This window comes from Schistocerca serialis, chromosome 5, assembly GCF_023864345.2.
Source record: "Schistocerca serialis cubense isolate TAMUIC-IGC-003099 chromosome 5, iqSchSeri2.2, whole genome shotgun sequence".
Taxonomy (NCBI): Eukaryota; Metazoa; Arthropoda; class Insecta; order Orthoptera; family Acrididae; genus Schistocerca; species Schistocerca serialis.
This window is the reverse complement of record NC_064642.1, coordinates 436144208-436164570: the sequence shown is the minus strand read 5'-3', so window position 1 is coordinate 436164570 and position 20363 is coordinate 436144208. Positions and strand designations below refer to the sequence as shown.

Genomic DNA, 20363 nt, shown 5'->3' with positions numbered 1-20363 from the left:
ATCAGTGACTTTAATGCACACAAATGTTGAATGTGATGACCATCAACTTCGTTACGTAATGTGCAACAAAGAATCATGTTTTGTCTGATTCTCTCTAAGATTCCGTTGTCCCCTGTGATAGTATTAAATGCTGTAAAGATGCATTCGATAAGTTCAGGTACTGCACCTGCTAGTGTTGAGTACGCAAAGGACTTTACGTAACCTTAGGAGAAAAAGTGCGTTGCGGCACCCTCTTCCTGAAAGCGCAAATGAGTGCATAACTGCAAGGGAACATCCTCCAAATGTTCAGGCAACACATTGTCCAGAAAGTTCAAATACCATGCATGGTTCAAACGATACGATGAGATGTGTGGTTGAGTAAGGCCACCTCCAAGAATTCCAGCCAAATGTTTACAGATAAATTAATATGGCAACGTCTCGTACAGAGCGCAGATTGTCAGCAGCTCAATGGTAGCTATGGAAACTTTGTTTCACGTTTCCGGATGCAGGTTCCTGATATTAAAACGTTCCAGAGTTCATCTCCCCTGCGGCTGGTCTCGGCGGAGGTTCGAGTCATCCCTCGGGCATGGGTGCGTGCGTTTGTCCTTAGGATAATTTAGGTTAAATAGTGTGTGAGCTTAGGGACTGATGACCTTAGTAGTTACGTCCCATAATATTTCACATATTTGATTTTTTGAACATTTCTTCTCCTCTAACGTCCCAAATTTTCACAACGTCAATCTGTATCACCTCGCATGTATGAGGTTATAGCATCACATTGCTAACACTTTTTATTTCATGTTGTCAGGATTTTCTATACAACAACGCCTGTGTTGTTTACAAAGTTCTCTGCAATTTACTTCAGACGTGCGAGCATGTGTATAGGACTAGGCACTGTTGCGAGCGAAACCCGTATGAAATACTATAAATGTATTCGCAAAAGGGAATATGGTCAGACTCCAGCCGCACAATGTACAGGATATATTGAAAATTTGTGTCGTATTGTCACTGTAACCCTGGTCTCCCGCTTAACGCGAATGTCTTCTTAACAATTTTAGCCAGCCAAGCACACGTCCAGGATTGACCAGCCGCTGCAATATAGTATTTCACTCCAAGATCAGACCGCGACGATAATGACGAGTCTCACCCCGTGCGGGAATCACAGCAATTGGGCGAGCGCAGGACGTACGCAGACGGTGACATATGGATACTTGTATCGCTACTGGAGGCGTGTTGCGATGGCCGACGCGGTTAAAGTAACAGCCAGAAAATGGAAAATTCGGGTTCGATTACCGGTTAGGCATAGATTTTCGTAGCCAACAATACATTGCGCAGCTGGTGTCTGATAATATACCATATTTGCAGTTGCGAATACGTTTCCATCTTTCCTGATTTCTTATAGCCTACGAATAACGTCTGCACAGTTCCTTGTACCAGACGTGTGCATTTTGAATCATGTTTCTCAACTAAGGTAACAACATCCACCAGTGTTGACAGTTTTTGTTGCGAAACCCTTTTTCACCTGCACTAGTATGCGTCTGACGTGTTCCTCTTTATGGTCGTAGTGTAAAATTGATTTATATGAGAACCTTCTACTAAATCGCCATGAGTACTGATATTAATTAAGTACCTCATCTCCTTTGTACTACTCCTCGTCACTTCTGTTCCAAAACTGTATCTTTCGTCAGGTATGTTCGTTAACGGTGGCTGAATATGATTCAAGAAACGGACACCGTATTGCACTGGCCGCCACATCTGTTATTACGCGGACTACTAGTTTTTGGGACAGTGCTATACAAAATAAAAAATAAAAATTTCTGACAACACTCTCAGTAAAGACGGTGGCCTGCAGCTAATCACAGCTAGGAACCAGGCTATCGGAAAGTTGAAGCGGGTGCGGCAAGCACGCAATGAAAACATTACCATATATGGCGCTGGAGCGAGCACCAGTGACGTCACTGAAGAAAGCGCAGCTATTGGAGGACGGCAGCAGCAGTCATATGACAGTCACCACGTGAAAATGGCCTAGGAGTGCTCGGCCGAGCGCTCGTGAGTTTTAATCCACTGGACGTGGTTGTTTTTTCAAATTATTGGATAGTCTATCCTGTTCTTCTTAAAATTCTGCCAAAACACTACAGCGTCTTCATGACGAGAAATTTTCTTCTCCCACAAAAGCAAATAAATAAAACACTAAAAGTATAAAGTTAACTAAATGAAAGAAGCAATACATAAAATAAACAAAAAGCTAATATCCTAAGTTTATACAACGTTGTTATAAAAATTTCAGGTGGTAGTATGAAGTTCTATCTTTTGCCTTCGGCTGTCATTTAGCGGTAAGTGATGAAAATGCAAGACAATGTAAAGAGAGACACTAAAATTGCAAAACATGGTTAAAATGGCTCTGAGCACTATGGGACATAACTTCTAAGGTCATCAGTCCCCTAGAACTTAGAACTAATTAAACCTAACTAACCTAAGGACATCACACACATCCATGCCCGAGGCAGGATTCGAACCTGCGACCGTAGCGGTCGCGCGGTTCCAGACTGTTGCGCCTAGAACCGCTCGGCCACCCCGGCCGGCACTAAAATTGCACTTTAACATCTCGAACAATCATTGTTACTGGTATTAAGGTCATACACAATGCACCTCCCGCCGGAGGTTTGAGTCCTCTCTCGGGCAAGTGTGTGTGTGTAGTTCTTACTATAAGTTAGTTTAAGTAGTGTGTAAGTCTAGGGACCGATGACCTCAGCAGTCCCTTAAGAATTCACATACATCTAAACATTTTTGAACATACAGAATGTATGCTCCCATTCGCGATCACTAATGAGATTCTGGAGTGCCGTGAACAACTTTATTGTGACAACAAGTAATAATTTATGTGTGGAATGGCATGCTGTCTATTCCACGTGGTGCTAAGTGCATAAAGAGGTACACAAGATCGCGCCAACGGGAGTACCTGTTCAGTCGCTCGGCTGACTGTCGTCATCAGTGTCTGCTGTTGGTGTTTCCCAGTCTCTACGGATTTGAGAAGATCACGTAGCGTAGACCGTCGTGATACGAAAGATCTCCGAAGCTTTTAACTGAACTATCACCCACTAAGTAATGTCTACATCATATTGTAATAAACAATTGACCCTGCTGCATAGAGCAGTGTGTTGAAACATGCTTCCCTTAATCAGAGGCTGATGAGCAAAGAGAGAGTCAGAATTTTTAATCGTACATAGCACGCGCCACTGAACAGAGTAACATTACCTCAGATGTGCCTACTTTTTCTATTCAGACGCTCAACCAGACACTTCAGGGGAACAATATTATTAATGTATACAATGAACGCATATGCTAAATTGGTTCGCTTATTATGATATCATAGTGACGAGTCTTACAAATCAGAACATATCACAAAGTGTCTACAACTTTTTCTCTACCGTTATTGTGAAATGTATTTATAAATTTTAACAAATATTCATACTCTCAAAACAGCCAATTGTGTTATAGAAGACGGTGCTATAAATGGAGAAGCGAGAAACGCATGCAACTGCAACCGGGTGCCACAAAAATTTTTAAAAGTTTTTATCGCAAGTAAGAGGAATGAAAACGAATTGACGAGACAAAGTACATGACATATCGTCATCAGAAGATGGAATGCGTAGGATGAACTTAGTTTCCAATGCCATGTAGTAGGAAATTGATGGTCAGTCGAAGAGAAAACGTAAAATAATTTCTTGATGGTAGCAACTGTTTAGATATGTAGAAATGAAAAAAGATAGTAAAAGATAAGGATAAATAAAGACACCAACTGAAGAGCAAGACTGCTCTCCTAATAAATATGTCCATTTTCCTTCACACTATCATTGCGTTAGCTATTTTATCTACATTCAAAGTTCTGTTGTATCATGTCCATTTCTTTTAATCTTATAAATTTGACTTTCGACAAATACGAGACGTTAAACGCGAACCTTATAATCCGAATCTCTACCCTCTGTGTTATCTTTATGTTGCAAAGATTTTCTTCATAATTGCTCTTTATAAATGCTTAAACTTCTGAAAACGAATGTAGATATTTATGAAATATCTGTAAACAATTGCATACTTTTCGTAGTTAGGCACAGTTTATATCTGAATATCATTGGCTCCTGTATAGTAATACTGAAGTACGGAAAGTAGATAACAACATGTTCTGTATTGAAGGAAATATGGTAAAGCTATTCGCCTCGCCCTCTGAATGTACACAACTTACTTCCATTCAAAATGAAAACTGAAACTTTACATGCATATGAACATTTCTTCTGGCTGTATATATGTGTTGTTTTTAAGCTTCCTGTGCCTAACCGGGACTCGAATGTAGAACGCCTCCTTTTCCTGCCTATGCTGTTACCAACTAGCCCTCCAGAAGTACACGTTCATGACCCCACACCCACAGCATCAGTTCTGCCCCAACATACCTAGCAGAACTAGCACACCCTGGATGAAAGGATATCTCTGAGAAATGTGTACCCAGTACCTGAGGCTATTTCCACAACGGATAACTTACTCTGCTACTGTGTGAGTACTCTTGTGAAAATTCTGAAAGTAGGACGTAGTGACAGAATTAACGTTTTGGGGGCGGGTTAGGATTTGTTCATGGACAGTTCAGCAGCTAAATATATTGCACAGGTAAAGCAAAGTTCCACATACTAGTCCAGTTACGACACAATGTTTTTACTACGATGGAGGGATTGACGACTGTGGTCGATGTGACACATAGACAGTAATTTTTTCATGAATCGTGACGGCACTTTATTTTACAGATTCGTCTTCAACACACGAACTTTTACACTTCGCTATTACCGATTTCGGCTACTGCCATCTTCAGATCATAAAATATTCTGATGTAGTATCAACGTCAAACTAAACGTGTAGGTGCATAAGAAGTGCACGTACAATGTACCTACATGTTAAGTTTGACGTTGATACTACATCAGAATGTTTTATGATGTGAAAATGGAAGTGGTCGAAACCGGTAATAGTGAAGTGAAAGTGTTTGTGTGATCAAGAAGAATATGTAAAATAAAGTGCCAGAAAACAGGATCAAGGACTCATTCTCAGACTATGCCTTCAGCTGATAAATCGTGACGGTCTAAGCACTCCAAGATCTCACGAAATGCTAGGGCAACTGACGTAGTCATTTACCTCATGTGGAAAGAGGGATATTTTTACGTGCGTTTTCTGTCCGGGATACTGTAAAATTGCGTGGAGTGCGGCAGTGGTCACACTGGTTCCATTCTTTCGACCGCTAGACTATAGCGAAAAATTACGGGCGATAACTGAAACGTCAAAAGGGACGAAGACCCAAAATCGTTTACTCTGTTTATTTATCTGTCTACACAACTGTTTACAAGTAAAACTATTTACTTATCGAACGTGTGTCGAGAACCTGGAGCGACTGCCAAATTAATTTGTCTCCTATGTTACTTCGTTTTGACGTTTTCTGCCCAGTTAATGGCATTTCCAATCCTAGTAAACATACTACAGCGCACTTACTTACGGTGATTCTGAAACGTGCAGGCAAATGAGAACCGAACACCCGCTTCAACGGAATCCTGAGACGGTTCCATGTTGGAAAACACTGCAACAGTTTCCTCGCCGACCTGGAGAAAGACATTCGTGGACAACTGTTTCAGTCGGAAATCACAGTGCAGGAGTAAGTGCGGATGTGGATCAGTCAATGGCTGACCGCGTTCTACGAAACAGCAAGTGATGGTCTCGTCTACCAATGGGATAAATGTCTGAACACGTGTGGTGAATACATCTAAAAGGTCCCGTGATGGGGGGTGTTGGGCCTTCATTGGACTGTCTATTGTGCTCAGAAGCATTAAGAATAGAGCTTACGGATTGCCACCGATATCTTACCCTAATTTTATGGCAAATGCCTATTTGAACCAACTGCTGAGGTCATCGTTCGCTAGATTTATTCACTTAAACCAACTTACGTAAAGGACACACATCCATGCCCGAGGGAGGACTCGAACCTCCGACGGTAGATTCGCGCTAATCGTGGCAAGGAGCCTCAGTCGGCGTGGCTACCCGGAGAGGCCACCGTATTTGCTGTTGGTAACATCTATGTTTAATAACCCATATCGCTCTTGATGAGAATCTGACCTCCTCATAGCTCGGTCGCCCGTATTGTTCCGCCTAGGGAACCTGCCATGCAAACTGTTATAATTCAGACTACCAACTGATAGCTTTATTTATGCAAAAGCATAAAAGAATTGTGATCATGATCCAGCAAATATTTTTAAAAGCTCTAAGGAACTCGCAGCAAACATAGTGCTGAGGGACACAGTATATTGTGGTTAAACGGCAGTCGTATAGTAAATGTGAACAGTGACAACAGGCTGCAGATGACTTACGTTTCACAACACTACAGCAAGGGAAACGTGTAATCTTTGTATGTTTGAATTATACACACCATTTTCTCTGCACACTAGCGTTGCTCATAAAATTAATTTAGAAAATGTACGTATGATTCAAAAGGCACTGTTAGTTTATAACTGAGAAGCATATTAATGCCCATTAAATTTATTGTTGCGACGACTGAAAAGTGGTGTTGCTTCTCATGGCAACTCTAAATTTTGTTGATTATATCAGTGCTCTGGTCTTACTGACCTGATATTTGAATAATGTAGCTTTACCACCGCAAATCGCGTGCAACTGTCTCATTATTGCTTTATATCAATGCTTTTGTTAAGCACCGTGAAATATTCAGTAAAATACAAGTAATTCAATAAAGGTAATCTTCATTGATTTGATTCATCATTCTCAGGCTGCTAACAAATGGAGTACAGGAAATTATGTCAGATATAGCCTGCTAAATTCCGTTATAAGCCATTGATAAACGTGTATTAAAGTGGATAAATGGGTAAAAAGAAAGCAGATAACTGCAAATTAAATTGCCAGTTGTTGTTTGTGTTCTGCGTTACTTAACGTTTATATAGACGACACCAGTAGTAAATGAAACATTTCAGAAGACAAAACATCTTTGTTTGCGTACATCTTAGCAGCGTCGATATACACTCCCGGAAAAAAAAATCGCAGCACGAAAAAGTAATTAATGGAGGACAACGAAATTTCGGGAATCCTTTTTCTAGGTAACATGTATAAGAGATTAACATCGCAAGATCATAGAGGTAAACGAGATAAGCCACTCAAAGTGTGAAATGCTGTTTCATCAGCAACCGGTTTAACTGCCAGAATGCTGAATGCAGGCATGCAGAGGTGCAGACACTGTGTTGTACGGGTGCCGGACGTCGGTGTGTGAGATGAAGTTCCATGCCTGTATCACTTGGCTAGTCAATACAGGGATGGTTAATACTGTTTGTGGATGGCGCTAGAATTATCGTCCAATGATGTCCCATAAGTGCTTGATTGGAGACACATCTGTTGATGAGGCAGGCTGAGGCAACAGTTCGAAACTGTAAATCAGAGCGGTATGGGTATAAGCGTTATCCTCTTGGAAAGCACCCTATGGGATGCTGTTAATGAACGCCAAAAAAACATGTAGAATCACCAGACTGACATAGAAATCTGCGGTCAGGGTGCTTGGAATAAACCAAAAACGAGATCCCGCTCTCATACGAAATCGCATCCCAGACCATTACTCCGCGTACAGGTCTAGTGTGTCTAGCAACACCACCTAGACTACAGGGCTGCGCGCACACTTGTGACGTCACACACTGATGGCCGGGTCTGTATCGGAATGCTCCTGTTAAGCAATCTGCAGCTATACGAGCTTTATACGAGTTGTAGAGCTGAGACCGCGTAGTGATTCTCGTGATTTCATCTTCTACATGGCCTTTTAATGAAAGTATGGAAATTTATATCATTGCGTAAAGTAACTGAACAAAAATGCCCTACCCGGGTTCCCGGGTTCGATTCCCGGCGGGGTCAGGGATTTTCTCTGCCTCGTGATGACTGGGTGTTGTGTGATGTCCTTAGGTTAGATAGGTTTAAGTAGTTATAAGTTCTAGGGGAGAGATGACGATAGATGTTAAGTCCCATAGTGCTCAGAGCCATTTTTGAACAAAACTGCCCTATGTTCTTTCAAGATGTAAAATTATTTTGACGATATGCCTTAAATACGCGTTTCTAGGCTTGAATATAAACCGTAATTTTAAATGCTGTCTTTTACGTCAGGAGCTACGTTTATTTGCAGTAAAAAATCGGCAATATGCAACAACAAGCACCCGTTTTCAGTTTTAAATAAAGCAGCTGGAGCTCCTACAGAATTGAAGAATTTATTTCCCCGGTTATTTTCGTAAATTTTCCTCTCCACCTCAAAATTTGCTGACCTCACACGAAACTCAGATCATTCGACGAAAATGAGCACCTCCTGACATAATGTTTAATAAAGCAAAAATCCCGAAAAAATATTTTATTTCCCTGTTTCTCCAGAACTTTAGAACCTTAAACATGAAAATATTGTTTCTCCTATGTTCTTGACTTAAATTCGTGACACAGAGTACTGTTAATTTAATCACAATGCACTTACCTCGAAATTCTGCTTTACGTACTGCTTAATCGGCCGAACACTGAATTCATTAAAAAAAATTTCTAAGGTAGTTTACTCAAATTGAATTTATTTCCGAATAGCTGTATATGTAAAAATGAACAAAATAATTCTGTAGGTCTTCCAAATAAAAGTACTGGAAACTCAATAATCTGGTAGGAATGATAAGGAATACTAAACATTTTTGAGCCATACTAATTAATACAGCTATTCTGTGTGACAATAGTTGCAAATATGGGAGACATTTCACAGCCAGCTTCGTATTAACCTCGCATCAATGGCCCAGAATGAAGAAACAAATTATACCGGTACATGATACATAACTGCTTTTAAAAAAACAATTGGCAAATGCGGTGCAATGGAAACAAACAACACGCTATAAATTTTTTGTCGTTTACTTACCCTTGAATGATGCATAGACACAAATTCCTGTCTGGGAGCAAAAGGGAACGCAACACTTGTATCCCATGCTCCGAAGAACTGTAGGCGAATACTGTATGAAATCTATATGAGTTTCACGTGGCACACACTTTCAACACAACATACACGTTAACAGGACTGCCGATTAAAGATAAGACGGCCAACAGTTTGTGACGTCACGTGCCAATATGACCGCTGTGCGTAGGACTTGTATCTAGAAGGCTTTGGTCTAGCACGCAGATAGTTTGTTCGCAGTAACTCATCTGGTCCCCTTCTACACAACACACGGCAGCCACTAGTACCGAGACAAAACCTTCTTTCATCAGAAAACACAACAGACCTCCATCATATTCTCCAATGAGTTCACGCTTGACACCGAGGAAGTCGCAGAAGTAGGTGGTTTTGGGTCAGTGGAATGCATGCTACAGGGCGTCTGAACCATAGCTTTCCTTGAATTAACATGTTTTTAACAGGTCGCTGTAATACCAACTACCACTCAAATTGCTTCTGCAGATGCTACACGATGCACAAGACTCATACACCCACACGATGGTCTTCCCTCTAGGCAATGCCATGTGCCCTTCTGGAGTCCGGTCTCCTTGCGACGGTGCATTCTCGTGACCACCGCTGCCAGCAGTAGTATATAGTGGCTACTTTACTGCCAGGTAATTCTGCAGTACCACGGAAGGAAAATCTAGCTTCTCTTAGCCGTATTGCACGAACTCGTTGAAACCCAGTGAGGTGTTGGTTAAGACGTATTTGTCACCTTGAAGGCACTCGTGACTAACATCAACGGCAATCATAAAAGTAGCTAAAGTTAACGATCGTTAAAGCGTATATTTAAAGGAAACCTGATTTTGCAACCTCATAGGGGCGCTACTGGCACATTCTTCTGTCACTGTCTCGAAATTTGAATAGACATCATCTTCTAGATGTAGAAAAGCGTCTGCAAACCTTCGTTTAAGTCGCACGACTCCTTCTTGGTGCTGCGATTTTTTTTTCCGACAGAGTATTTCTCACATGAAAATACTGCTCGTGCAACTTTCGAATTTATTTGCTATTGCCCCATTTCGAAATCTTAGTCATTATCAAGTCGTAGTCAATAATGTCTATTACGTCGCAAACGTGTGGCACCCAAATCTGTCCACCAGCGCTCATGTGGAGCGAATTATAAACAACAAGGAAGTCACACAGAATCCACATCATCTCTGTTATGAGTACATAACTGATTCACATGGTATATTCACACGAAGAAATGAGTTGTGACATGTTATCTAGAGGTTAGCTGATAACTATGAAGATTCAATTGGCCAATTGCAAAGAAATTTTTCACTTTTACAGCTCAAAACGGACGAAGTCTTAATTTGACTTTTTTTATACTTCAGATTCAAAAAATTACAGACTGACTACAAAATTATACCATTTAGGAAATAATGACGTGCTTTCAAGTGTTTTTAATTCCATTCTCGTTCAAATGCTATGTGAAAATGGAAATTCAAACACCCGGAAGCACAGCATTAGTCATCACAAGATATACCGTGAAATCAATCGGACAAGCCATAATTACAGGCCGCGCACGATTAGCGGAGAGGCCTAGGCGGTGCAGTCATAGACTGTGCTGCTGGTCACGGCGGAGGTTCGAGTGCTTCCTCGGGCATGGGTGTGTGTGTTTGTCCTTAGGATAATTTAGGTCAAGTAGTGTGTAAGCTTAGGGACTGATGACCTTAGCAATTAAGACCCATAAGATTTCACACACACACACACACACACACACACACACACACACACACACACACACATAATTACAGGGAATTTTGGTAGCAAACAAGGAGTGGCGTTGACAATCAGGTTCTATTGGAACATGACCCTTTCTAAAACTTATATGGAGCACAGTGTTGGGGAATGACTAAAACGCAACAACGAAGATCAAACGCAGCAAGAACGGTGTCCCAGTGTCAGAGTTTAGTTTACGCATGAGGCGACCGCCTAGGAGACTCAGATTGCTGGTAGCATGTTTACAGGGTTTTTCAGAAGTATAAGTTTGGTGCATAAGTTCGTAACGTTTTTGGCTTTGCATGTTGGCATTTCGTTTACTACGTGTTTGCTTATCGTTTGCCGTATTTTAGTGTAGCTCGCTGTTCCTATTTGAGTTTAAATGTTATCATTTTATCATTTGGACATAGTGAGTGGAGCTATGGCTAATAGGAAATAGAGTGTCAAGTGGGAAAATAGGAACATTTCTGAAATATTCTTCTGTCTGAGTTAGGAAACAGCACCAGAGACAGTCACAATCATTTCCGCCTTGTACGGGGATAAATGCAATTCGACGAAGCACGGAAAGAAAATTGTCTTCTCTTTCTAAGGAAAATCGTTTTGACATCAGGGACATTTTAGATTCCGGAAAACCTTAGGTGTTTCATGAAGATCGTTTAAATGCATTAATCCACGACGATGCACGTCACTGTATTCGAGAACTGGTGAATGTGATGAACTGTGATGATTTCACCCCGTGCGACAGGCCGGCCGAAGTGGCCGTGCGGTTAAAGGCGCTGCAGTCTGGAACCGCAAGACCGCTACGGTCGCAGGTTCGAATCCTGCCTCGGGCATGGATGTTTGTGATGTCCTTAGGTTAGTTAGGTTTAACTAGTTCTCAGTTCTAGGGGACTAATGACCTCAGCAGTTGAGTCCCATAGTGCTCAGAGCCATTTGAACCCGTGCGACATTTTCAGTGGGGAAGTTAAAAAAAAAAATCGGGTTTATGGGTACCCCATCCTCTGAGCCACAATCATGAAAATCAACAAGTGGTCGTTTGTGCATCTCTGCTCCCCGTCAATAATTGGCTCGTGAACAACACTAACCACTCCTATCCTGTATCGTTACTGGTGATGAGAAATTATGTCTTTATACTAACTTAAGAAAAGGAAAGGAATGGCTAAGCGCAAACAAAGCAGCAACTCGCCGTACAAAGATCTGCACGCATCCACAAAAGATGGTGTAGATGGAGCAGCGACGGTGTGGTGTGGTATGAATTGCTTCCCCGAGTAGTAGCTATCACTGCTGAAATTTATCTGAGGCTTCTAAGAGACGCCATCTGAGAGCGACTACCAGGAAGACTGCGCGAAGTGATGCTGCACAGCGATAACGCCCACCTGCACTCTGCTAGACTGACAAAAGCATTACACAGGGAGTGGGTTGGCACGTCAGTCCGCACCCGTTTTCTTCACCTGATCTTGCTCCCTCAGATTTTCAGTTTTTCCGCTCCCTGTAGAATGACCTTCAACGAACTTTCTTTCCGGATGAAAATGCGTTCTGAACATGGCTCGAGTGTTCTTCGCCTCAAAGCCACGTGATTTCTACAGCTGCAAAATCAAAAATTTGCCCCAACACCGACAAAATGTAAATATCGAAGGGGAACATATTATTCATGACTAAAATGTCTGTTATGTGCATTTGTTACATTTATTAAACTTATGGAGAAATGCAACGCTTTTATGGAAAATGGAAAATTGTACTGAAATGCAGGAGGATGTGCAGCGAATTGACGCATGGTGCAGGGAATGGCAATTGAATCTCAATGTAGACAAGTGTAATGTGCTGAGAATACACAGAAAGATAGATCCTTTATCATTTAGCTACAAAATAGCAGGTCAGCAACTGGAAGCAGTTAATACCATAAATTATCTGGGAGTACGCATTAGGAGTGATTTAAAATGGAATGATCATATAAAGTTGACCGTCGGTAAAGCAGATGCCAGACTGAGATTCATGGGAAGAATCATAAGGAAATGCAATCCGAAAACAACGGAAGTAGGTTACAGTACGCTTGTTCGCTCAGTGCTTGAGTATTTCTCACCGGTGTGGGATCCGTACCAGATAGGGTTGATAGAAGATACAGAGAAGATCCAACGGAGAGCAGCGCGCTTCGTTACAGGATCATTTAGTAATCGCGAAAGCGTTACGGAGATGATAGATAAACTCCAGTGGTAGACTCTGCAGGAGAGACGCTCAGCAGCTCGGTACGGGCTTTTGTCAAAGTTTCGAGAACATACCTTCACCGAAGAGTCAAGCAGTATATTGCTCCCTCCTACGTATATCTCGCGAAGAGACCATGAGGATAAAATCAGAGAGATTAGAGCCCACACAGAGGCATACCGACAATCCTTCTTTCCACGAACAATACGAGAATGGAATAAAAGGGAGAACCGATAGAGGTACTCAAGGTACCCTCCGCCACACACCGTCAGGTGGCTTGCGGAGTATGGATGTAGATGTAGATGTAGATGTAGATGTAGAACCCAGTACCTCTGGGGTTTCATCAGATGTTCGATTCCCAGCGCCCCCTCATAATTTTTCTGAAGTAGTGATGTCTGAAACGGAGTCCACTCAGCCACGCGAGGCCACGTAGGGAACTGCTTGAACAAAGAAGTGCACTATCTGGATTTATCTACTGGCAATAAATGCAGGAGGGATTGGTGATACGTTGATCACAGTGCATCTGCTCCCTTGTCTGCAGCCATAGCACGCCTAGGGCTTAACCCTCGATTTGTGTTGATGTTATATCATTGGATGAAGCATCTCTGAAGATTTAGATTAGTAATATCTATAGTGGCGTAGCGCATCAGAAAGGAACAGGTGTGACAGAACACGTACTTAAATCAGTCGATCCATATTGTCGCGCCGAATAAATTTGTTCAAAATGTTTCTGAATTTCTAAGGGACCGAACTGCTTAGGTCATCGGTCCCTAGACTTACACACTACTTAAACTATGATAACAACAACACACACCCATGCCTGAGGGAGGACTCGAAGTCATGGACTGTGCGGCTGGTCCCGGAGGAGGTTCGAGTCCTCCCTCGGGCATGGGTGTGTGTATTTGTCGTTAGGATAATTTAGGTTAAGTAGTGTGTAAGCTTAGGGACTGATGACCTTAGCAGTTAGGCCCCATAAAAATTTCACATACTATTTATTTATATTATTTTTATTTATTTATTTTATTTTACTTTTTTTTCTTTTTTTTTTTTTTTTTTTTGAGGAACTGCAAACGTGCGCTTTCCTGGATGGCAGTAATAGCGATTTCAATTAAGTTCACGACGTATTGACGGGCGCCGCGTCACAATCTGTGCCCGTACTGAGCAGCTGCAGTGGTAGCAAAATACTTGGAGTGATTCTCCGCATTGACATGTGCCTAATTTCTGTTTATCTTGTATGGGATGTCCGGATAAGGAACCCTTGATTTCAACTAAAATTTCTCGAAAGCTAACATTGATAGACGAGTGCAGCAAACGGTACGTTTATTGTGAAATCTGTAACAATTTAATACAGAAGTTGTACAGAGCTTTTGAAATAGTTAGAAAAGATGCTAATAGATGGAGGCATAATCACAATACGTAGTGCGTGTAAATAATGCGCGCCAGCTCAGAACGATCAATTACACCATTGAAAAGTGAAAGATGGCGGTGGTGCTTAGTGTTTAACGTCCCGTCGACAACGAGGTCATTAGAGACGGAGCGCAAGCTCGGGTTTGGGAAGGATTGGGAAGGATATCGGCCGTGCCCTTTCAAAGGAACCATCCCGGTATTTGCCTGAAACGATTTAGGGAAATCGCGGAAAACCTAAATCAGGATGGCTGGAGATGGGATTGAACCGTCGTCCTCCCGAATGCGAGTCCAGTGAAAGATCGCTAGCGTACCGAAAGAAGAGGTTTTTCCCCAATACTCGAATACCGCAAAACCCGATTCGAAAACCGTTCTTAGAGCCTTCGACCAGCTTCAACTGACAGGCGACGCGGCTGACGATCTAGAGGGGAATTTCGGCGTCAGGCAAACTGTAGTTACCACCGAAAATGTCGCCATGGTTTCTGGAATTATTCAACAAAACCCAAGGAAATCCGTCTGAATGACTGAAGCAGAGACTGGTTTGAAGCGCTTCAGCACACAGAAAATACCCCGTCACTGCCTACTCATATTTTGATAGAAAATTCACAGAGTACAGCGCGCGAGTTGTGCGACTGACGTCTGCCTTTGCGCCTTGTCTGAATATATGAGACTACTTTTCGTGGGGCACATTCAATGACAATATACACCGAAACCATCCCATCCCGCTGGACAAGCTTCAGTCGGCCATCTCTGTGGCGTCTGAATCCATTTGCGTTGTGACACTACAGGATTTGATGGCGAAGTTCATTGTGCGTTTGATCACCTCCGCACTGTGAGTGCTGGACATTTCGAAGAGATAGTGATGTGATTGCAAAGAATGCTCGCTGAGGACGAGTTTAATTCTGCACGCTGATAACGTGCGAAATAAACAGCGCACAGCGACATATGTTAGCAGCCTTCCAAACTGTTTCTAAACTTGTTTATTACTTCCCTTTAAAATTCTTACAACTTTCACTATAAACATAGCGTTTCTTGCACTCGTCTATCGATCTTGGTTTTCGAGATACTTAATTTTGAAATCAAGGTCTTCTGCGCTAGGCACCTTGACTCTTTTACGTTGTCGTCTTACGAACATCCTGAAGTATGGGTAACGCTGTACTTCAATCATCTAATGTACATCAAAGTTCCTGAATGGTGCAAATTGATTGGTGCTAACCGCCCCTCTCCCCAAATTCTGTTACTCTCCAGATCCCCACGCGCCATGCACTCCGCCTCGCCTTCCGTATATACCTCCCCCATCTGCTCCTTTTCCTCGAACATATCCACGTCCTCTACACCTCCCACCACATTGATCCCCTCATCCTCTGGTTGGTCCTCTCAAACCCCGCCCTGTGTCGCGCCTTAACCATTGTGTTCCGCTACCCTTCACCTCTACACCCTTCATCTTCCCCAAGATGGCTTCCGTCGACTCCCTCTCCCAGATGATGCACTCTCTCCCTCCATTTATCCCTCCTATCAATTCTGATCCTCAACTCCCCCTCCCTTCCTCTGTCCTTTCCCCGGGCTCCCTCTTCCATCCCCCCCGTTCCATCCTGTTTTTTCCCTGCCTACCCTCTTTCTGCCTACCCCCAGTCCTTTCTGATCTCCGCTCTCTGCCTTTCCCACTCCTTCTTGCTTCCGCCCACCCCCCCTTTTCTATGTCCACTCTCTCCATCGCCTCCCCCTTTTGTTTCTTTCTCTCCTCCCCCCTTTTTGGCCCTCATATGCCCAGGTCATCCCTCCACCCCAATCTGACGCTGTGTCTCCTGTATAGTGCTGTTGTGAGTGTGTTTTCAGTGTTGTGCGTCCCCCGTCAGTGTTGCGAACAGCACCATACTGTCGCTAGTTGTGTTTTTTATCTCGTGCGAACAGAAACCAGACTGTCGCCGTGTTTTTTAATTGTGCATGTCTCCTTCCTGAGTGTCTTCATCCGCATCGTCAATGCTGTGATTTTGTACTTTAAGTTCCGCAATTTTCCGCCATTTTACTGTTATTAACAAAGTCACCATTTTATGGTCTATTTATATTGTTTGTTCTCTCACCATTGTTTGTGTAACTTTTCTCTCAGCTGTAAAGCAGCGTATTAAGTTACTGTCAGCCCACCCCTCCCCAGGTGGGCCGGCAATCGAAAATGAAAAAATTGGTGCTAATTGATTTCCAAAATTTGCTGTTACGTAGAAGAGGGAGATACAGTAAAATTGGGAGGACCTACATTTAGTTCCTTAAATGGCGAACAGTCGTTACAACATGTAAGCTGAGCGAAGAAACTACAGAAATATACGCCCAAGTTGAAGTAAAAGTTTGATAATCTGACTGAATAGAAGTGCTTATATAGCCAGCGCTTAGCAACGAGTGCAGAAGTGCCTCGGCTGCTGGGGTCGGCGCTCACCGTTCTGCCCGGGGGCACCGGCGAGTCCCACGCGCACACACGGCTCCGCGTGTTATTGTTGTACTCGAGGAAGAGGTCTCCGTTGCGGACGGCCTTCGGCGACACGGGGTTGGGGGGCGGCAGCGGCGGCGGCTCCTGCGGCGGCGGCGACGTCTGCGGCTGCGGCAACGCCTGCACCGGCGTCTCCGCCACCGACGCAGCCTGCCCGTCCACTGCGAAACAAACCACTCGCCGTCCAGAGAGACCATTTCACAAGATACTGCTAAGCCTTAGTGTAAGCGAAGGGTCAATATTAAATTTCTGACAGTTTTTCGAAAGTTTCATCAGAGTCGATAATTCATGAAACACTTACAAAAACCTTCCTTTAGACCGCCATTGCAACAACCCTCTACACGCTGACTGAACTTCGACTTCGCAGCACCCTTCTAGCTAACCGCCCACACCTGACTATGGTGATGCTGTTCTCCAAGAACTATTGCGCGAAATCTCGCGCAGGCTGGAACTGGCGGTGACTACTTGTGAACGGTGCATTTGTGACATACGATATTTCGGCCATACCACTCCTGACTACAACCAATTATCATGGGTACGTGTAGCTACGTGCCAATATGCCAAATCTTCTATATTTGCTCTATCGCCTTCTCAATCATCGGACGTTCTCTTATCTGCAATTCTTACACAACTGTCTCAACAGCAAGCCAGATATACACTACTGACCGTTAAAATTGCTACACCACGAAGATGACGTGCTACAGACGATAAATTTAACCGACAGGAAGAAGATGCTGTGATATGCAAATAACTAGCTGTTTAGAGCATTCACACAAGGTTGGCACCGGTGGCGACACCTACAACTTGCTGTCATGAGGAAAGTTTCCAACAGATTTCTCATATACAAACAGCAGTTGACCGGCGTTGCCTGGTGAAACGTTGTTGTGATGCGTCGTGTAAGGAGGAGAGATGCGTACCATCACGTTTCAGACTTTGATAAAGGTCGGACTGTAGCCTATCGCGATTGCGGTTTATCGTATCGCGACGTTGCTGCTCGCGTTGGTCGATATTCAATGACTGTTAGCAGAATATGGAATCGGTGGGTTCAGGAGAGTAATACGGAACGCCGAGCTGGATCCCAACGGCCTCGTATCACTAGCAGTCGAGATGACAGGCATCTTATCCCCCTGGCTGTAACGGATCGTGCAGCCATGTCTCGATCCCTGAGTCAATAGAGGGGGACGTTTGCAAGACAACAACGATCTGCACAAACAGTTCGACGACTTTTGCAACAGCATGGACTATCAGCTCGGAGACCATGGCTGCGGTTCCCTTGACGCTGCATCACAGACTGCAACGCCTGCGATGGCGTACTCAGCGACGAAATTGGGTGCAAGAAAGGCAAAAAGTCATTTTTTCGGATGAATCCAGGTTCTCTTTACAGCATCATGATGATCGCATCCGTAAATGGCGACATCGCGGTGAACGCACATTGGAAGCATGTATTCGTCATCGCCATTCTGGCGTGATGGAATGGGTTGCCATTGGTTACACGTCTCGGTCACCTCTTGTTCGCATTGACGGCACTTTGAACAGTGGAAGTTACATTTCAGATGTGTTACGATCCGTGGCTGTACGTTTCATTCGATCCCAGCGAAGCCGTACATTTCTGCAGGATAATGCACGACCGCATGTTGCAGGTCCTGTACGGGCCTTTCTGGATATAGAAAATGTTCGATTGCTGCACTGGCCAGCGCATTCTCCTCATCTGTCACCAATTGAAAACGTCTGGTCAACGGTGGCCGAGCAACTGGCTCGTCACAATACGCCAGTCACTGCTCTTGATGAACCGTGGTATCGTGTAGAAGCTGCATGGGCAGCTGTACCCGTACACGCCATCCAAACTCTGACTCAATGCCCAGGCGTATCAAAGCCGTTATTACGGCCAGAGGTAGTTTTTCTGGGTACTGATTTCTCAGGATCTCTGTGCCTAAATTGCGTGAAAATTTAATCACATGTCAGTTCTAGTATAATATATTTGTCCAATTAATACCCATATGTCATCCGCATTTCTTCTTGGTGTAGCAATTTTAATGGGCAGTAGTGTATTTGTACCCAACAGAGTGAAATTCTCTCAGTACCATTGAAAAACACTGCTATATACTCTAAATGATTTTAAGGAACTGGAACCATACTCTGCAACAATCTTCCCCGATTACTAGAGAAAAACTCCTTTCAGACTTCAGAAGACAACTAATGGTCCACCTTGTACGTAATAGCCAGCTCTGCCACATACTAGTCTGCAACTCAGTCTCACCATTGCTCCATAGTCTAAACATTTTTCGCCTCCTTGACGTCAGAGTTTAATTCTGTTTTTCTACTCACAGACACTGTCACTGTCATTTCAGTCTTCCCTTTCCTCTTTACTCCTCTTTTCCTGATAACACTGAACAGTTCTTTCTTCGTGCACTTTACTGCTACTGCTACTACTATTATTATTACCATTATTGTTATTATTGTTGTAGTCTACTATTATGATCATGATGATTGTTATTATTATTAGTTCGTGAATTTTTTTTAAACCGCTAGTATGTATTGCTCATGGTCAAATGAGAGAGAGAGAGAGAGAGCGTCGTAAGTCCTTATTGTAGTCAGGCGTTTTTTTTTAATGTAAGTCGTCTGCCGGCTACGAATGCTTCTCCTGTGCCAAACTTTTCATCTCAGAGTAGCAATTCCAACCTATGTCCTCAGTTATCTACTGAATGTGCTCCAGTCTCTATCCCCATCTACAGTTTTTACCTATACAACTCCCTCTAGTACCATGGAAGACGCCCCTGATGTCTTTACCAATGTCCTGCAATTCTCTCCCTTCCTGTAGTTAGTGTTCTTCCATATCTTCTTCACGTCGCCGATTCTGCGGAGATTCATTACCTTATCGGTCCGCCTAATTTTCAACATTCGTCTGTAGCACTATATCCCAAATACTTTGATACTCTTCTGTTGCGATTTACCCACAGTCCATCTTTCACTACCATAGAGGGCTGTGCTCCGAAATTTCATTCTCAGAAATTGCTTCCTCAAAATATGGCCAATGTTTGATACTAGTAGACTTTTATTGGCTGAGAATGACATTTCTGCCAGTGCTAGCTGCTTTTTATGTCCTCCTTACTCCGTCCATTGTGCGTTATTTTGCTGCCCAGCTATCAGAATTCCTTAACTTCATCTACTTGCTAATCACCAATTATGATCAAATGTCTCGCTGATCTCATTTCTACTCTTCCTCATTACCTTCGTCTCTCTTCGATTTATACTCATTCCATATAGAGTGTTCATTCCACTCAGCAGATCCTGTAATTCTTCAGAGGACAGCAAATTCATCAACGAATCTCATCACTGACATTCTTCCACCACCAATTTTAGCTCCACTCTTGAACCTTTCTTCCATTTTCGTCACTCCTTCTTCGACGTACACATTGAAAAGGAGGGACGAAAGACTGCATCCCAGTCATACAGCCTTTTCAGTTTGAGTTCTTCTTTCTTGGTCAAGCTAAATAAGCAAAAAATAAATAAATGAAGGATTTTATTCGAAGAAGGAAATCGGTATGTTTAAAAATCTCAAGT

General features: G+C 43.1%; 1 protein-coding gene across 1 annotated transcript in view; it reads right to left on the bottom strand.

Annotated features, from left to right (window-relative positions):
- LOC126481983 (nephrin-like) overlaps nucleotides 1–20363 on the bottom strand; it is an 881063-nt gene that overhangs the window by 19404 nt on the left and 841296 nt on the right. The window contains exon 14 of the mRNA XM_050105948.1: nucleotides 16752–16963. Within this exon, the coding sequence (XP_049961905.1) occupies nucleotides 16752–16963 (212 nt within the window). The remainder of the gene's footprint in view (nucleotides 1–16751; nucleotides 16964–20363) is intronic.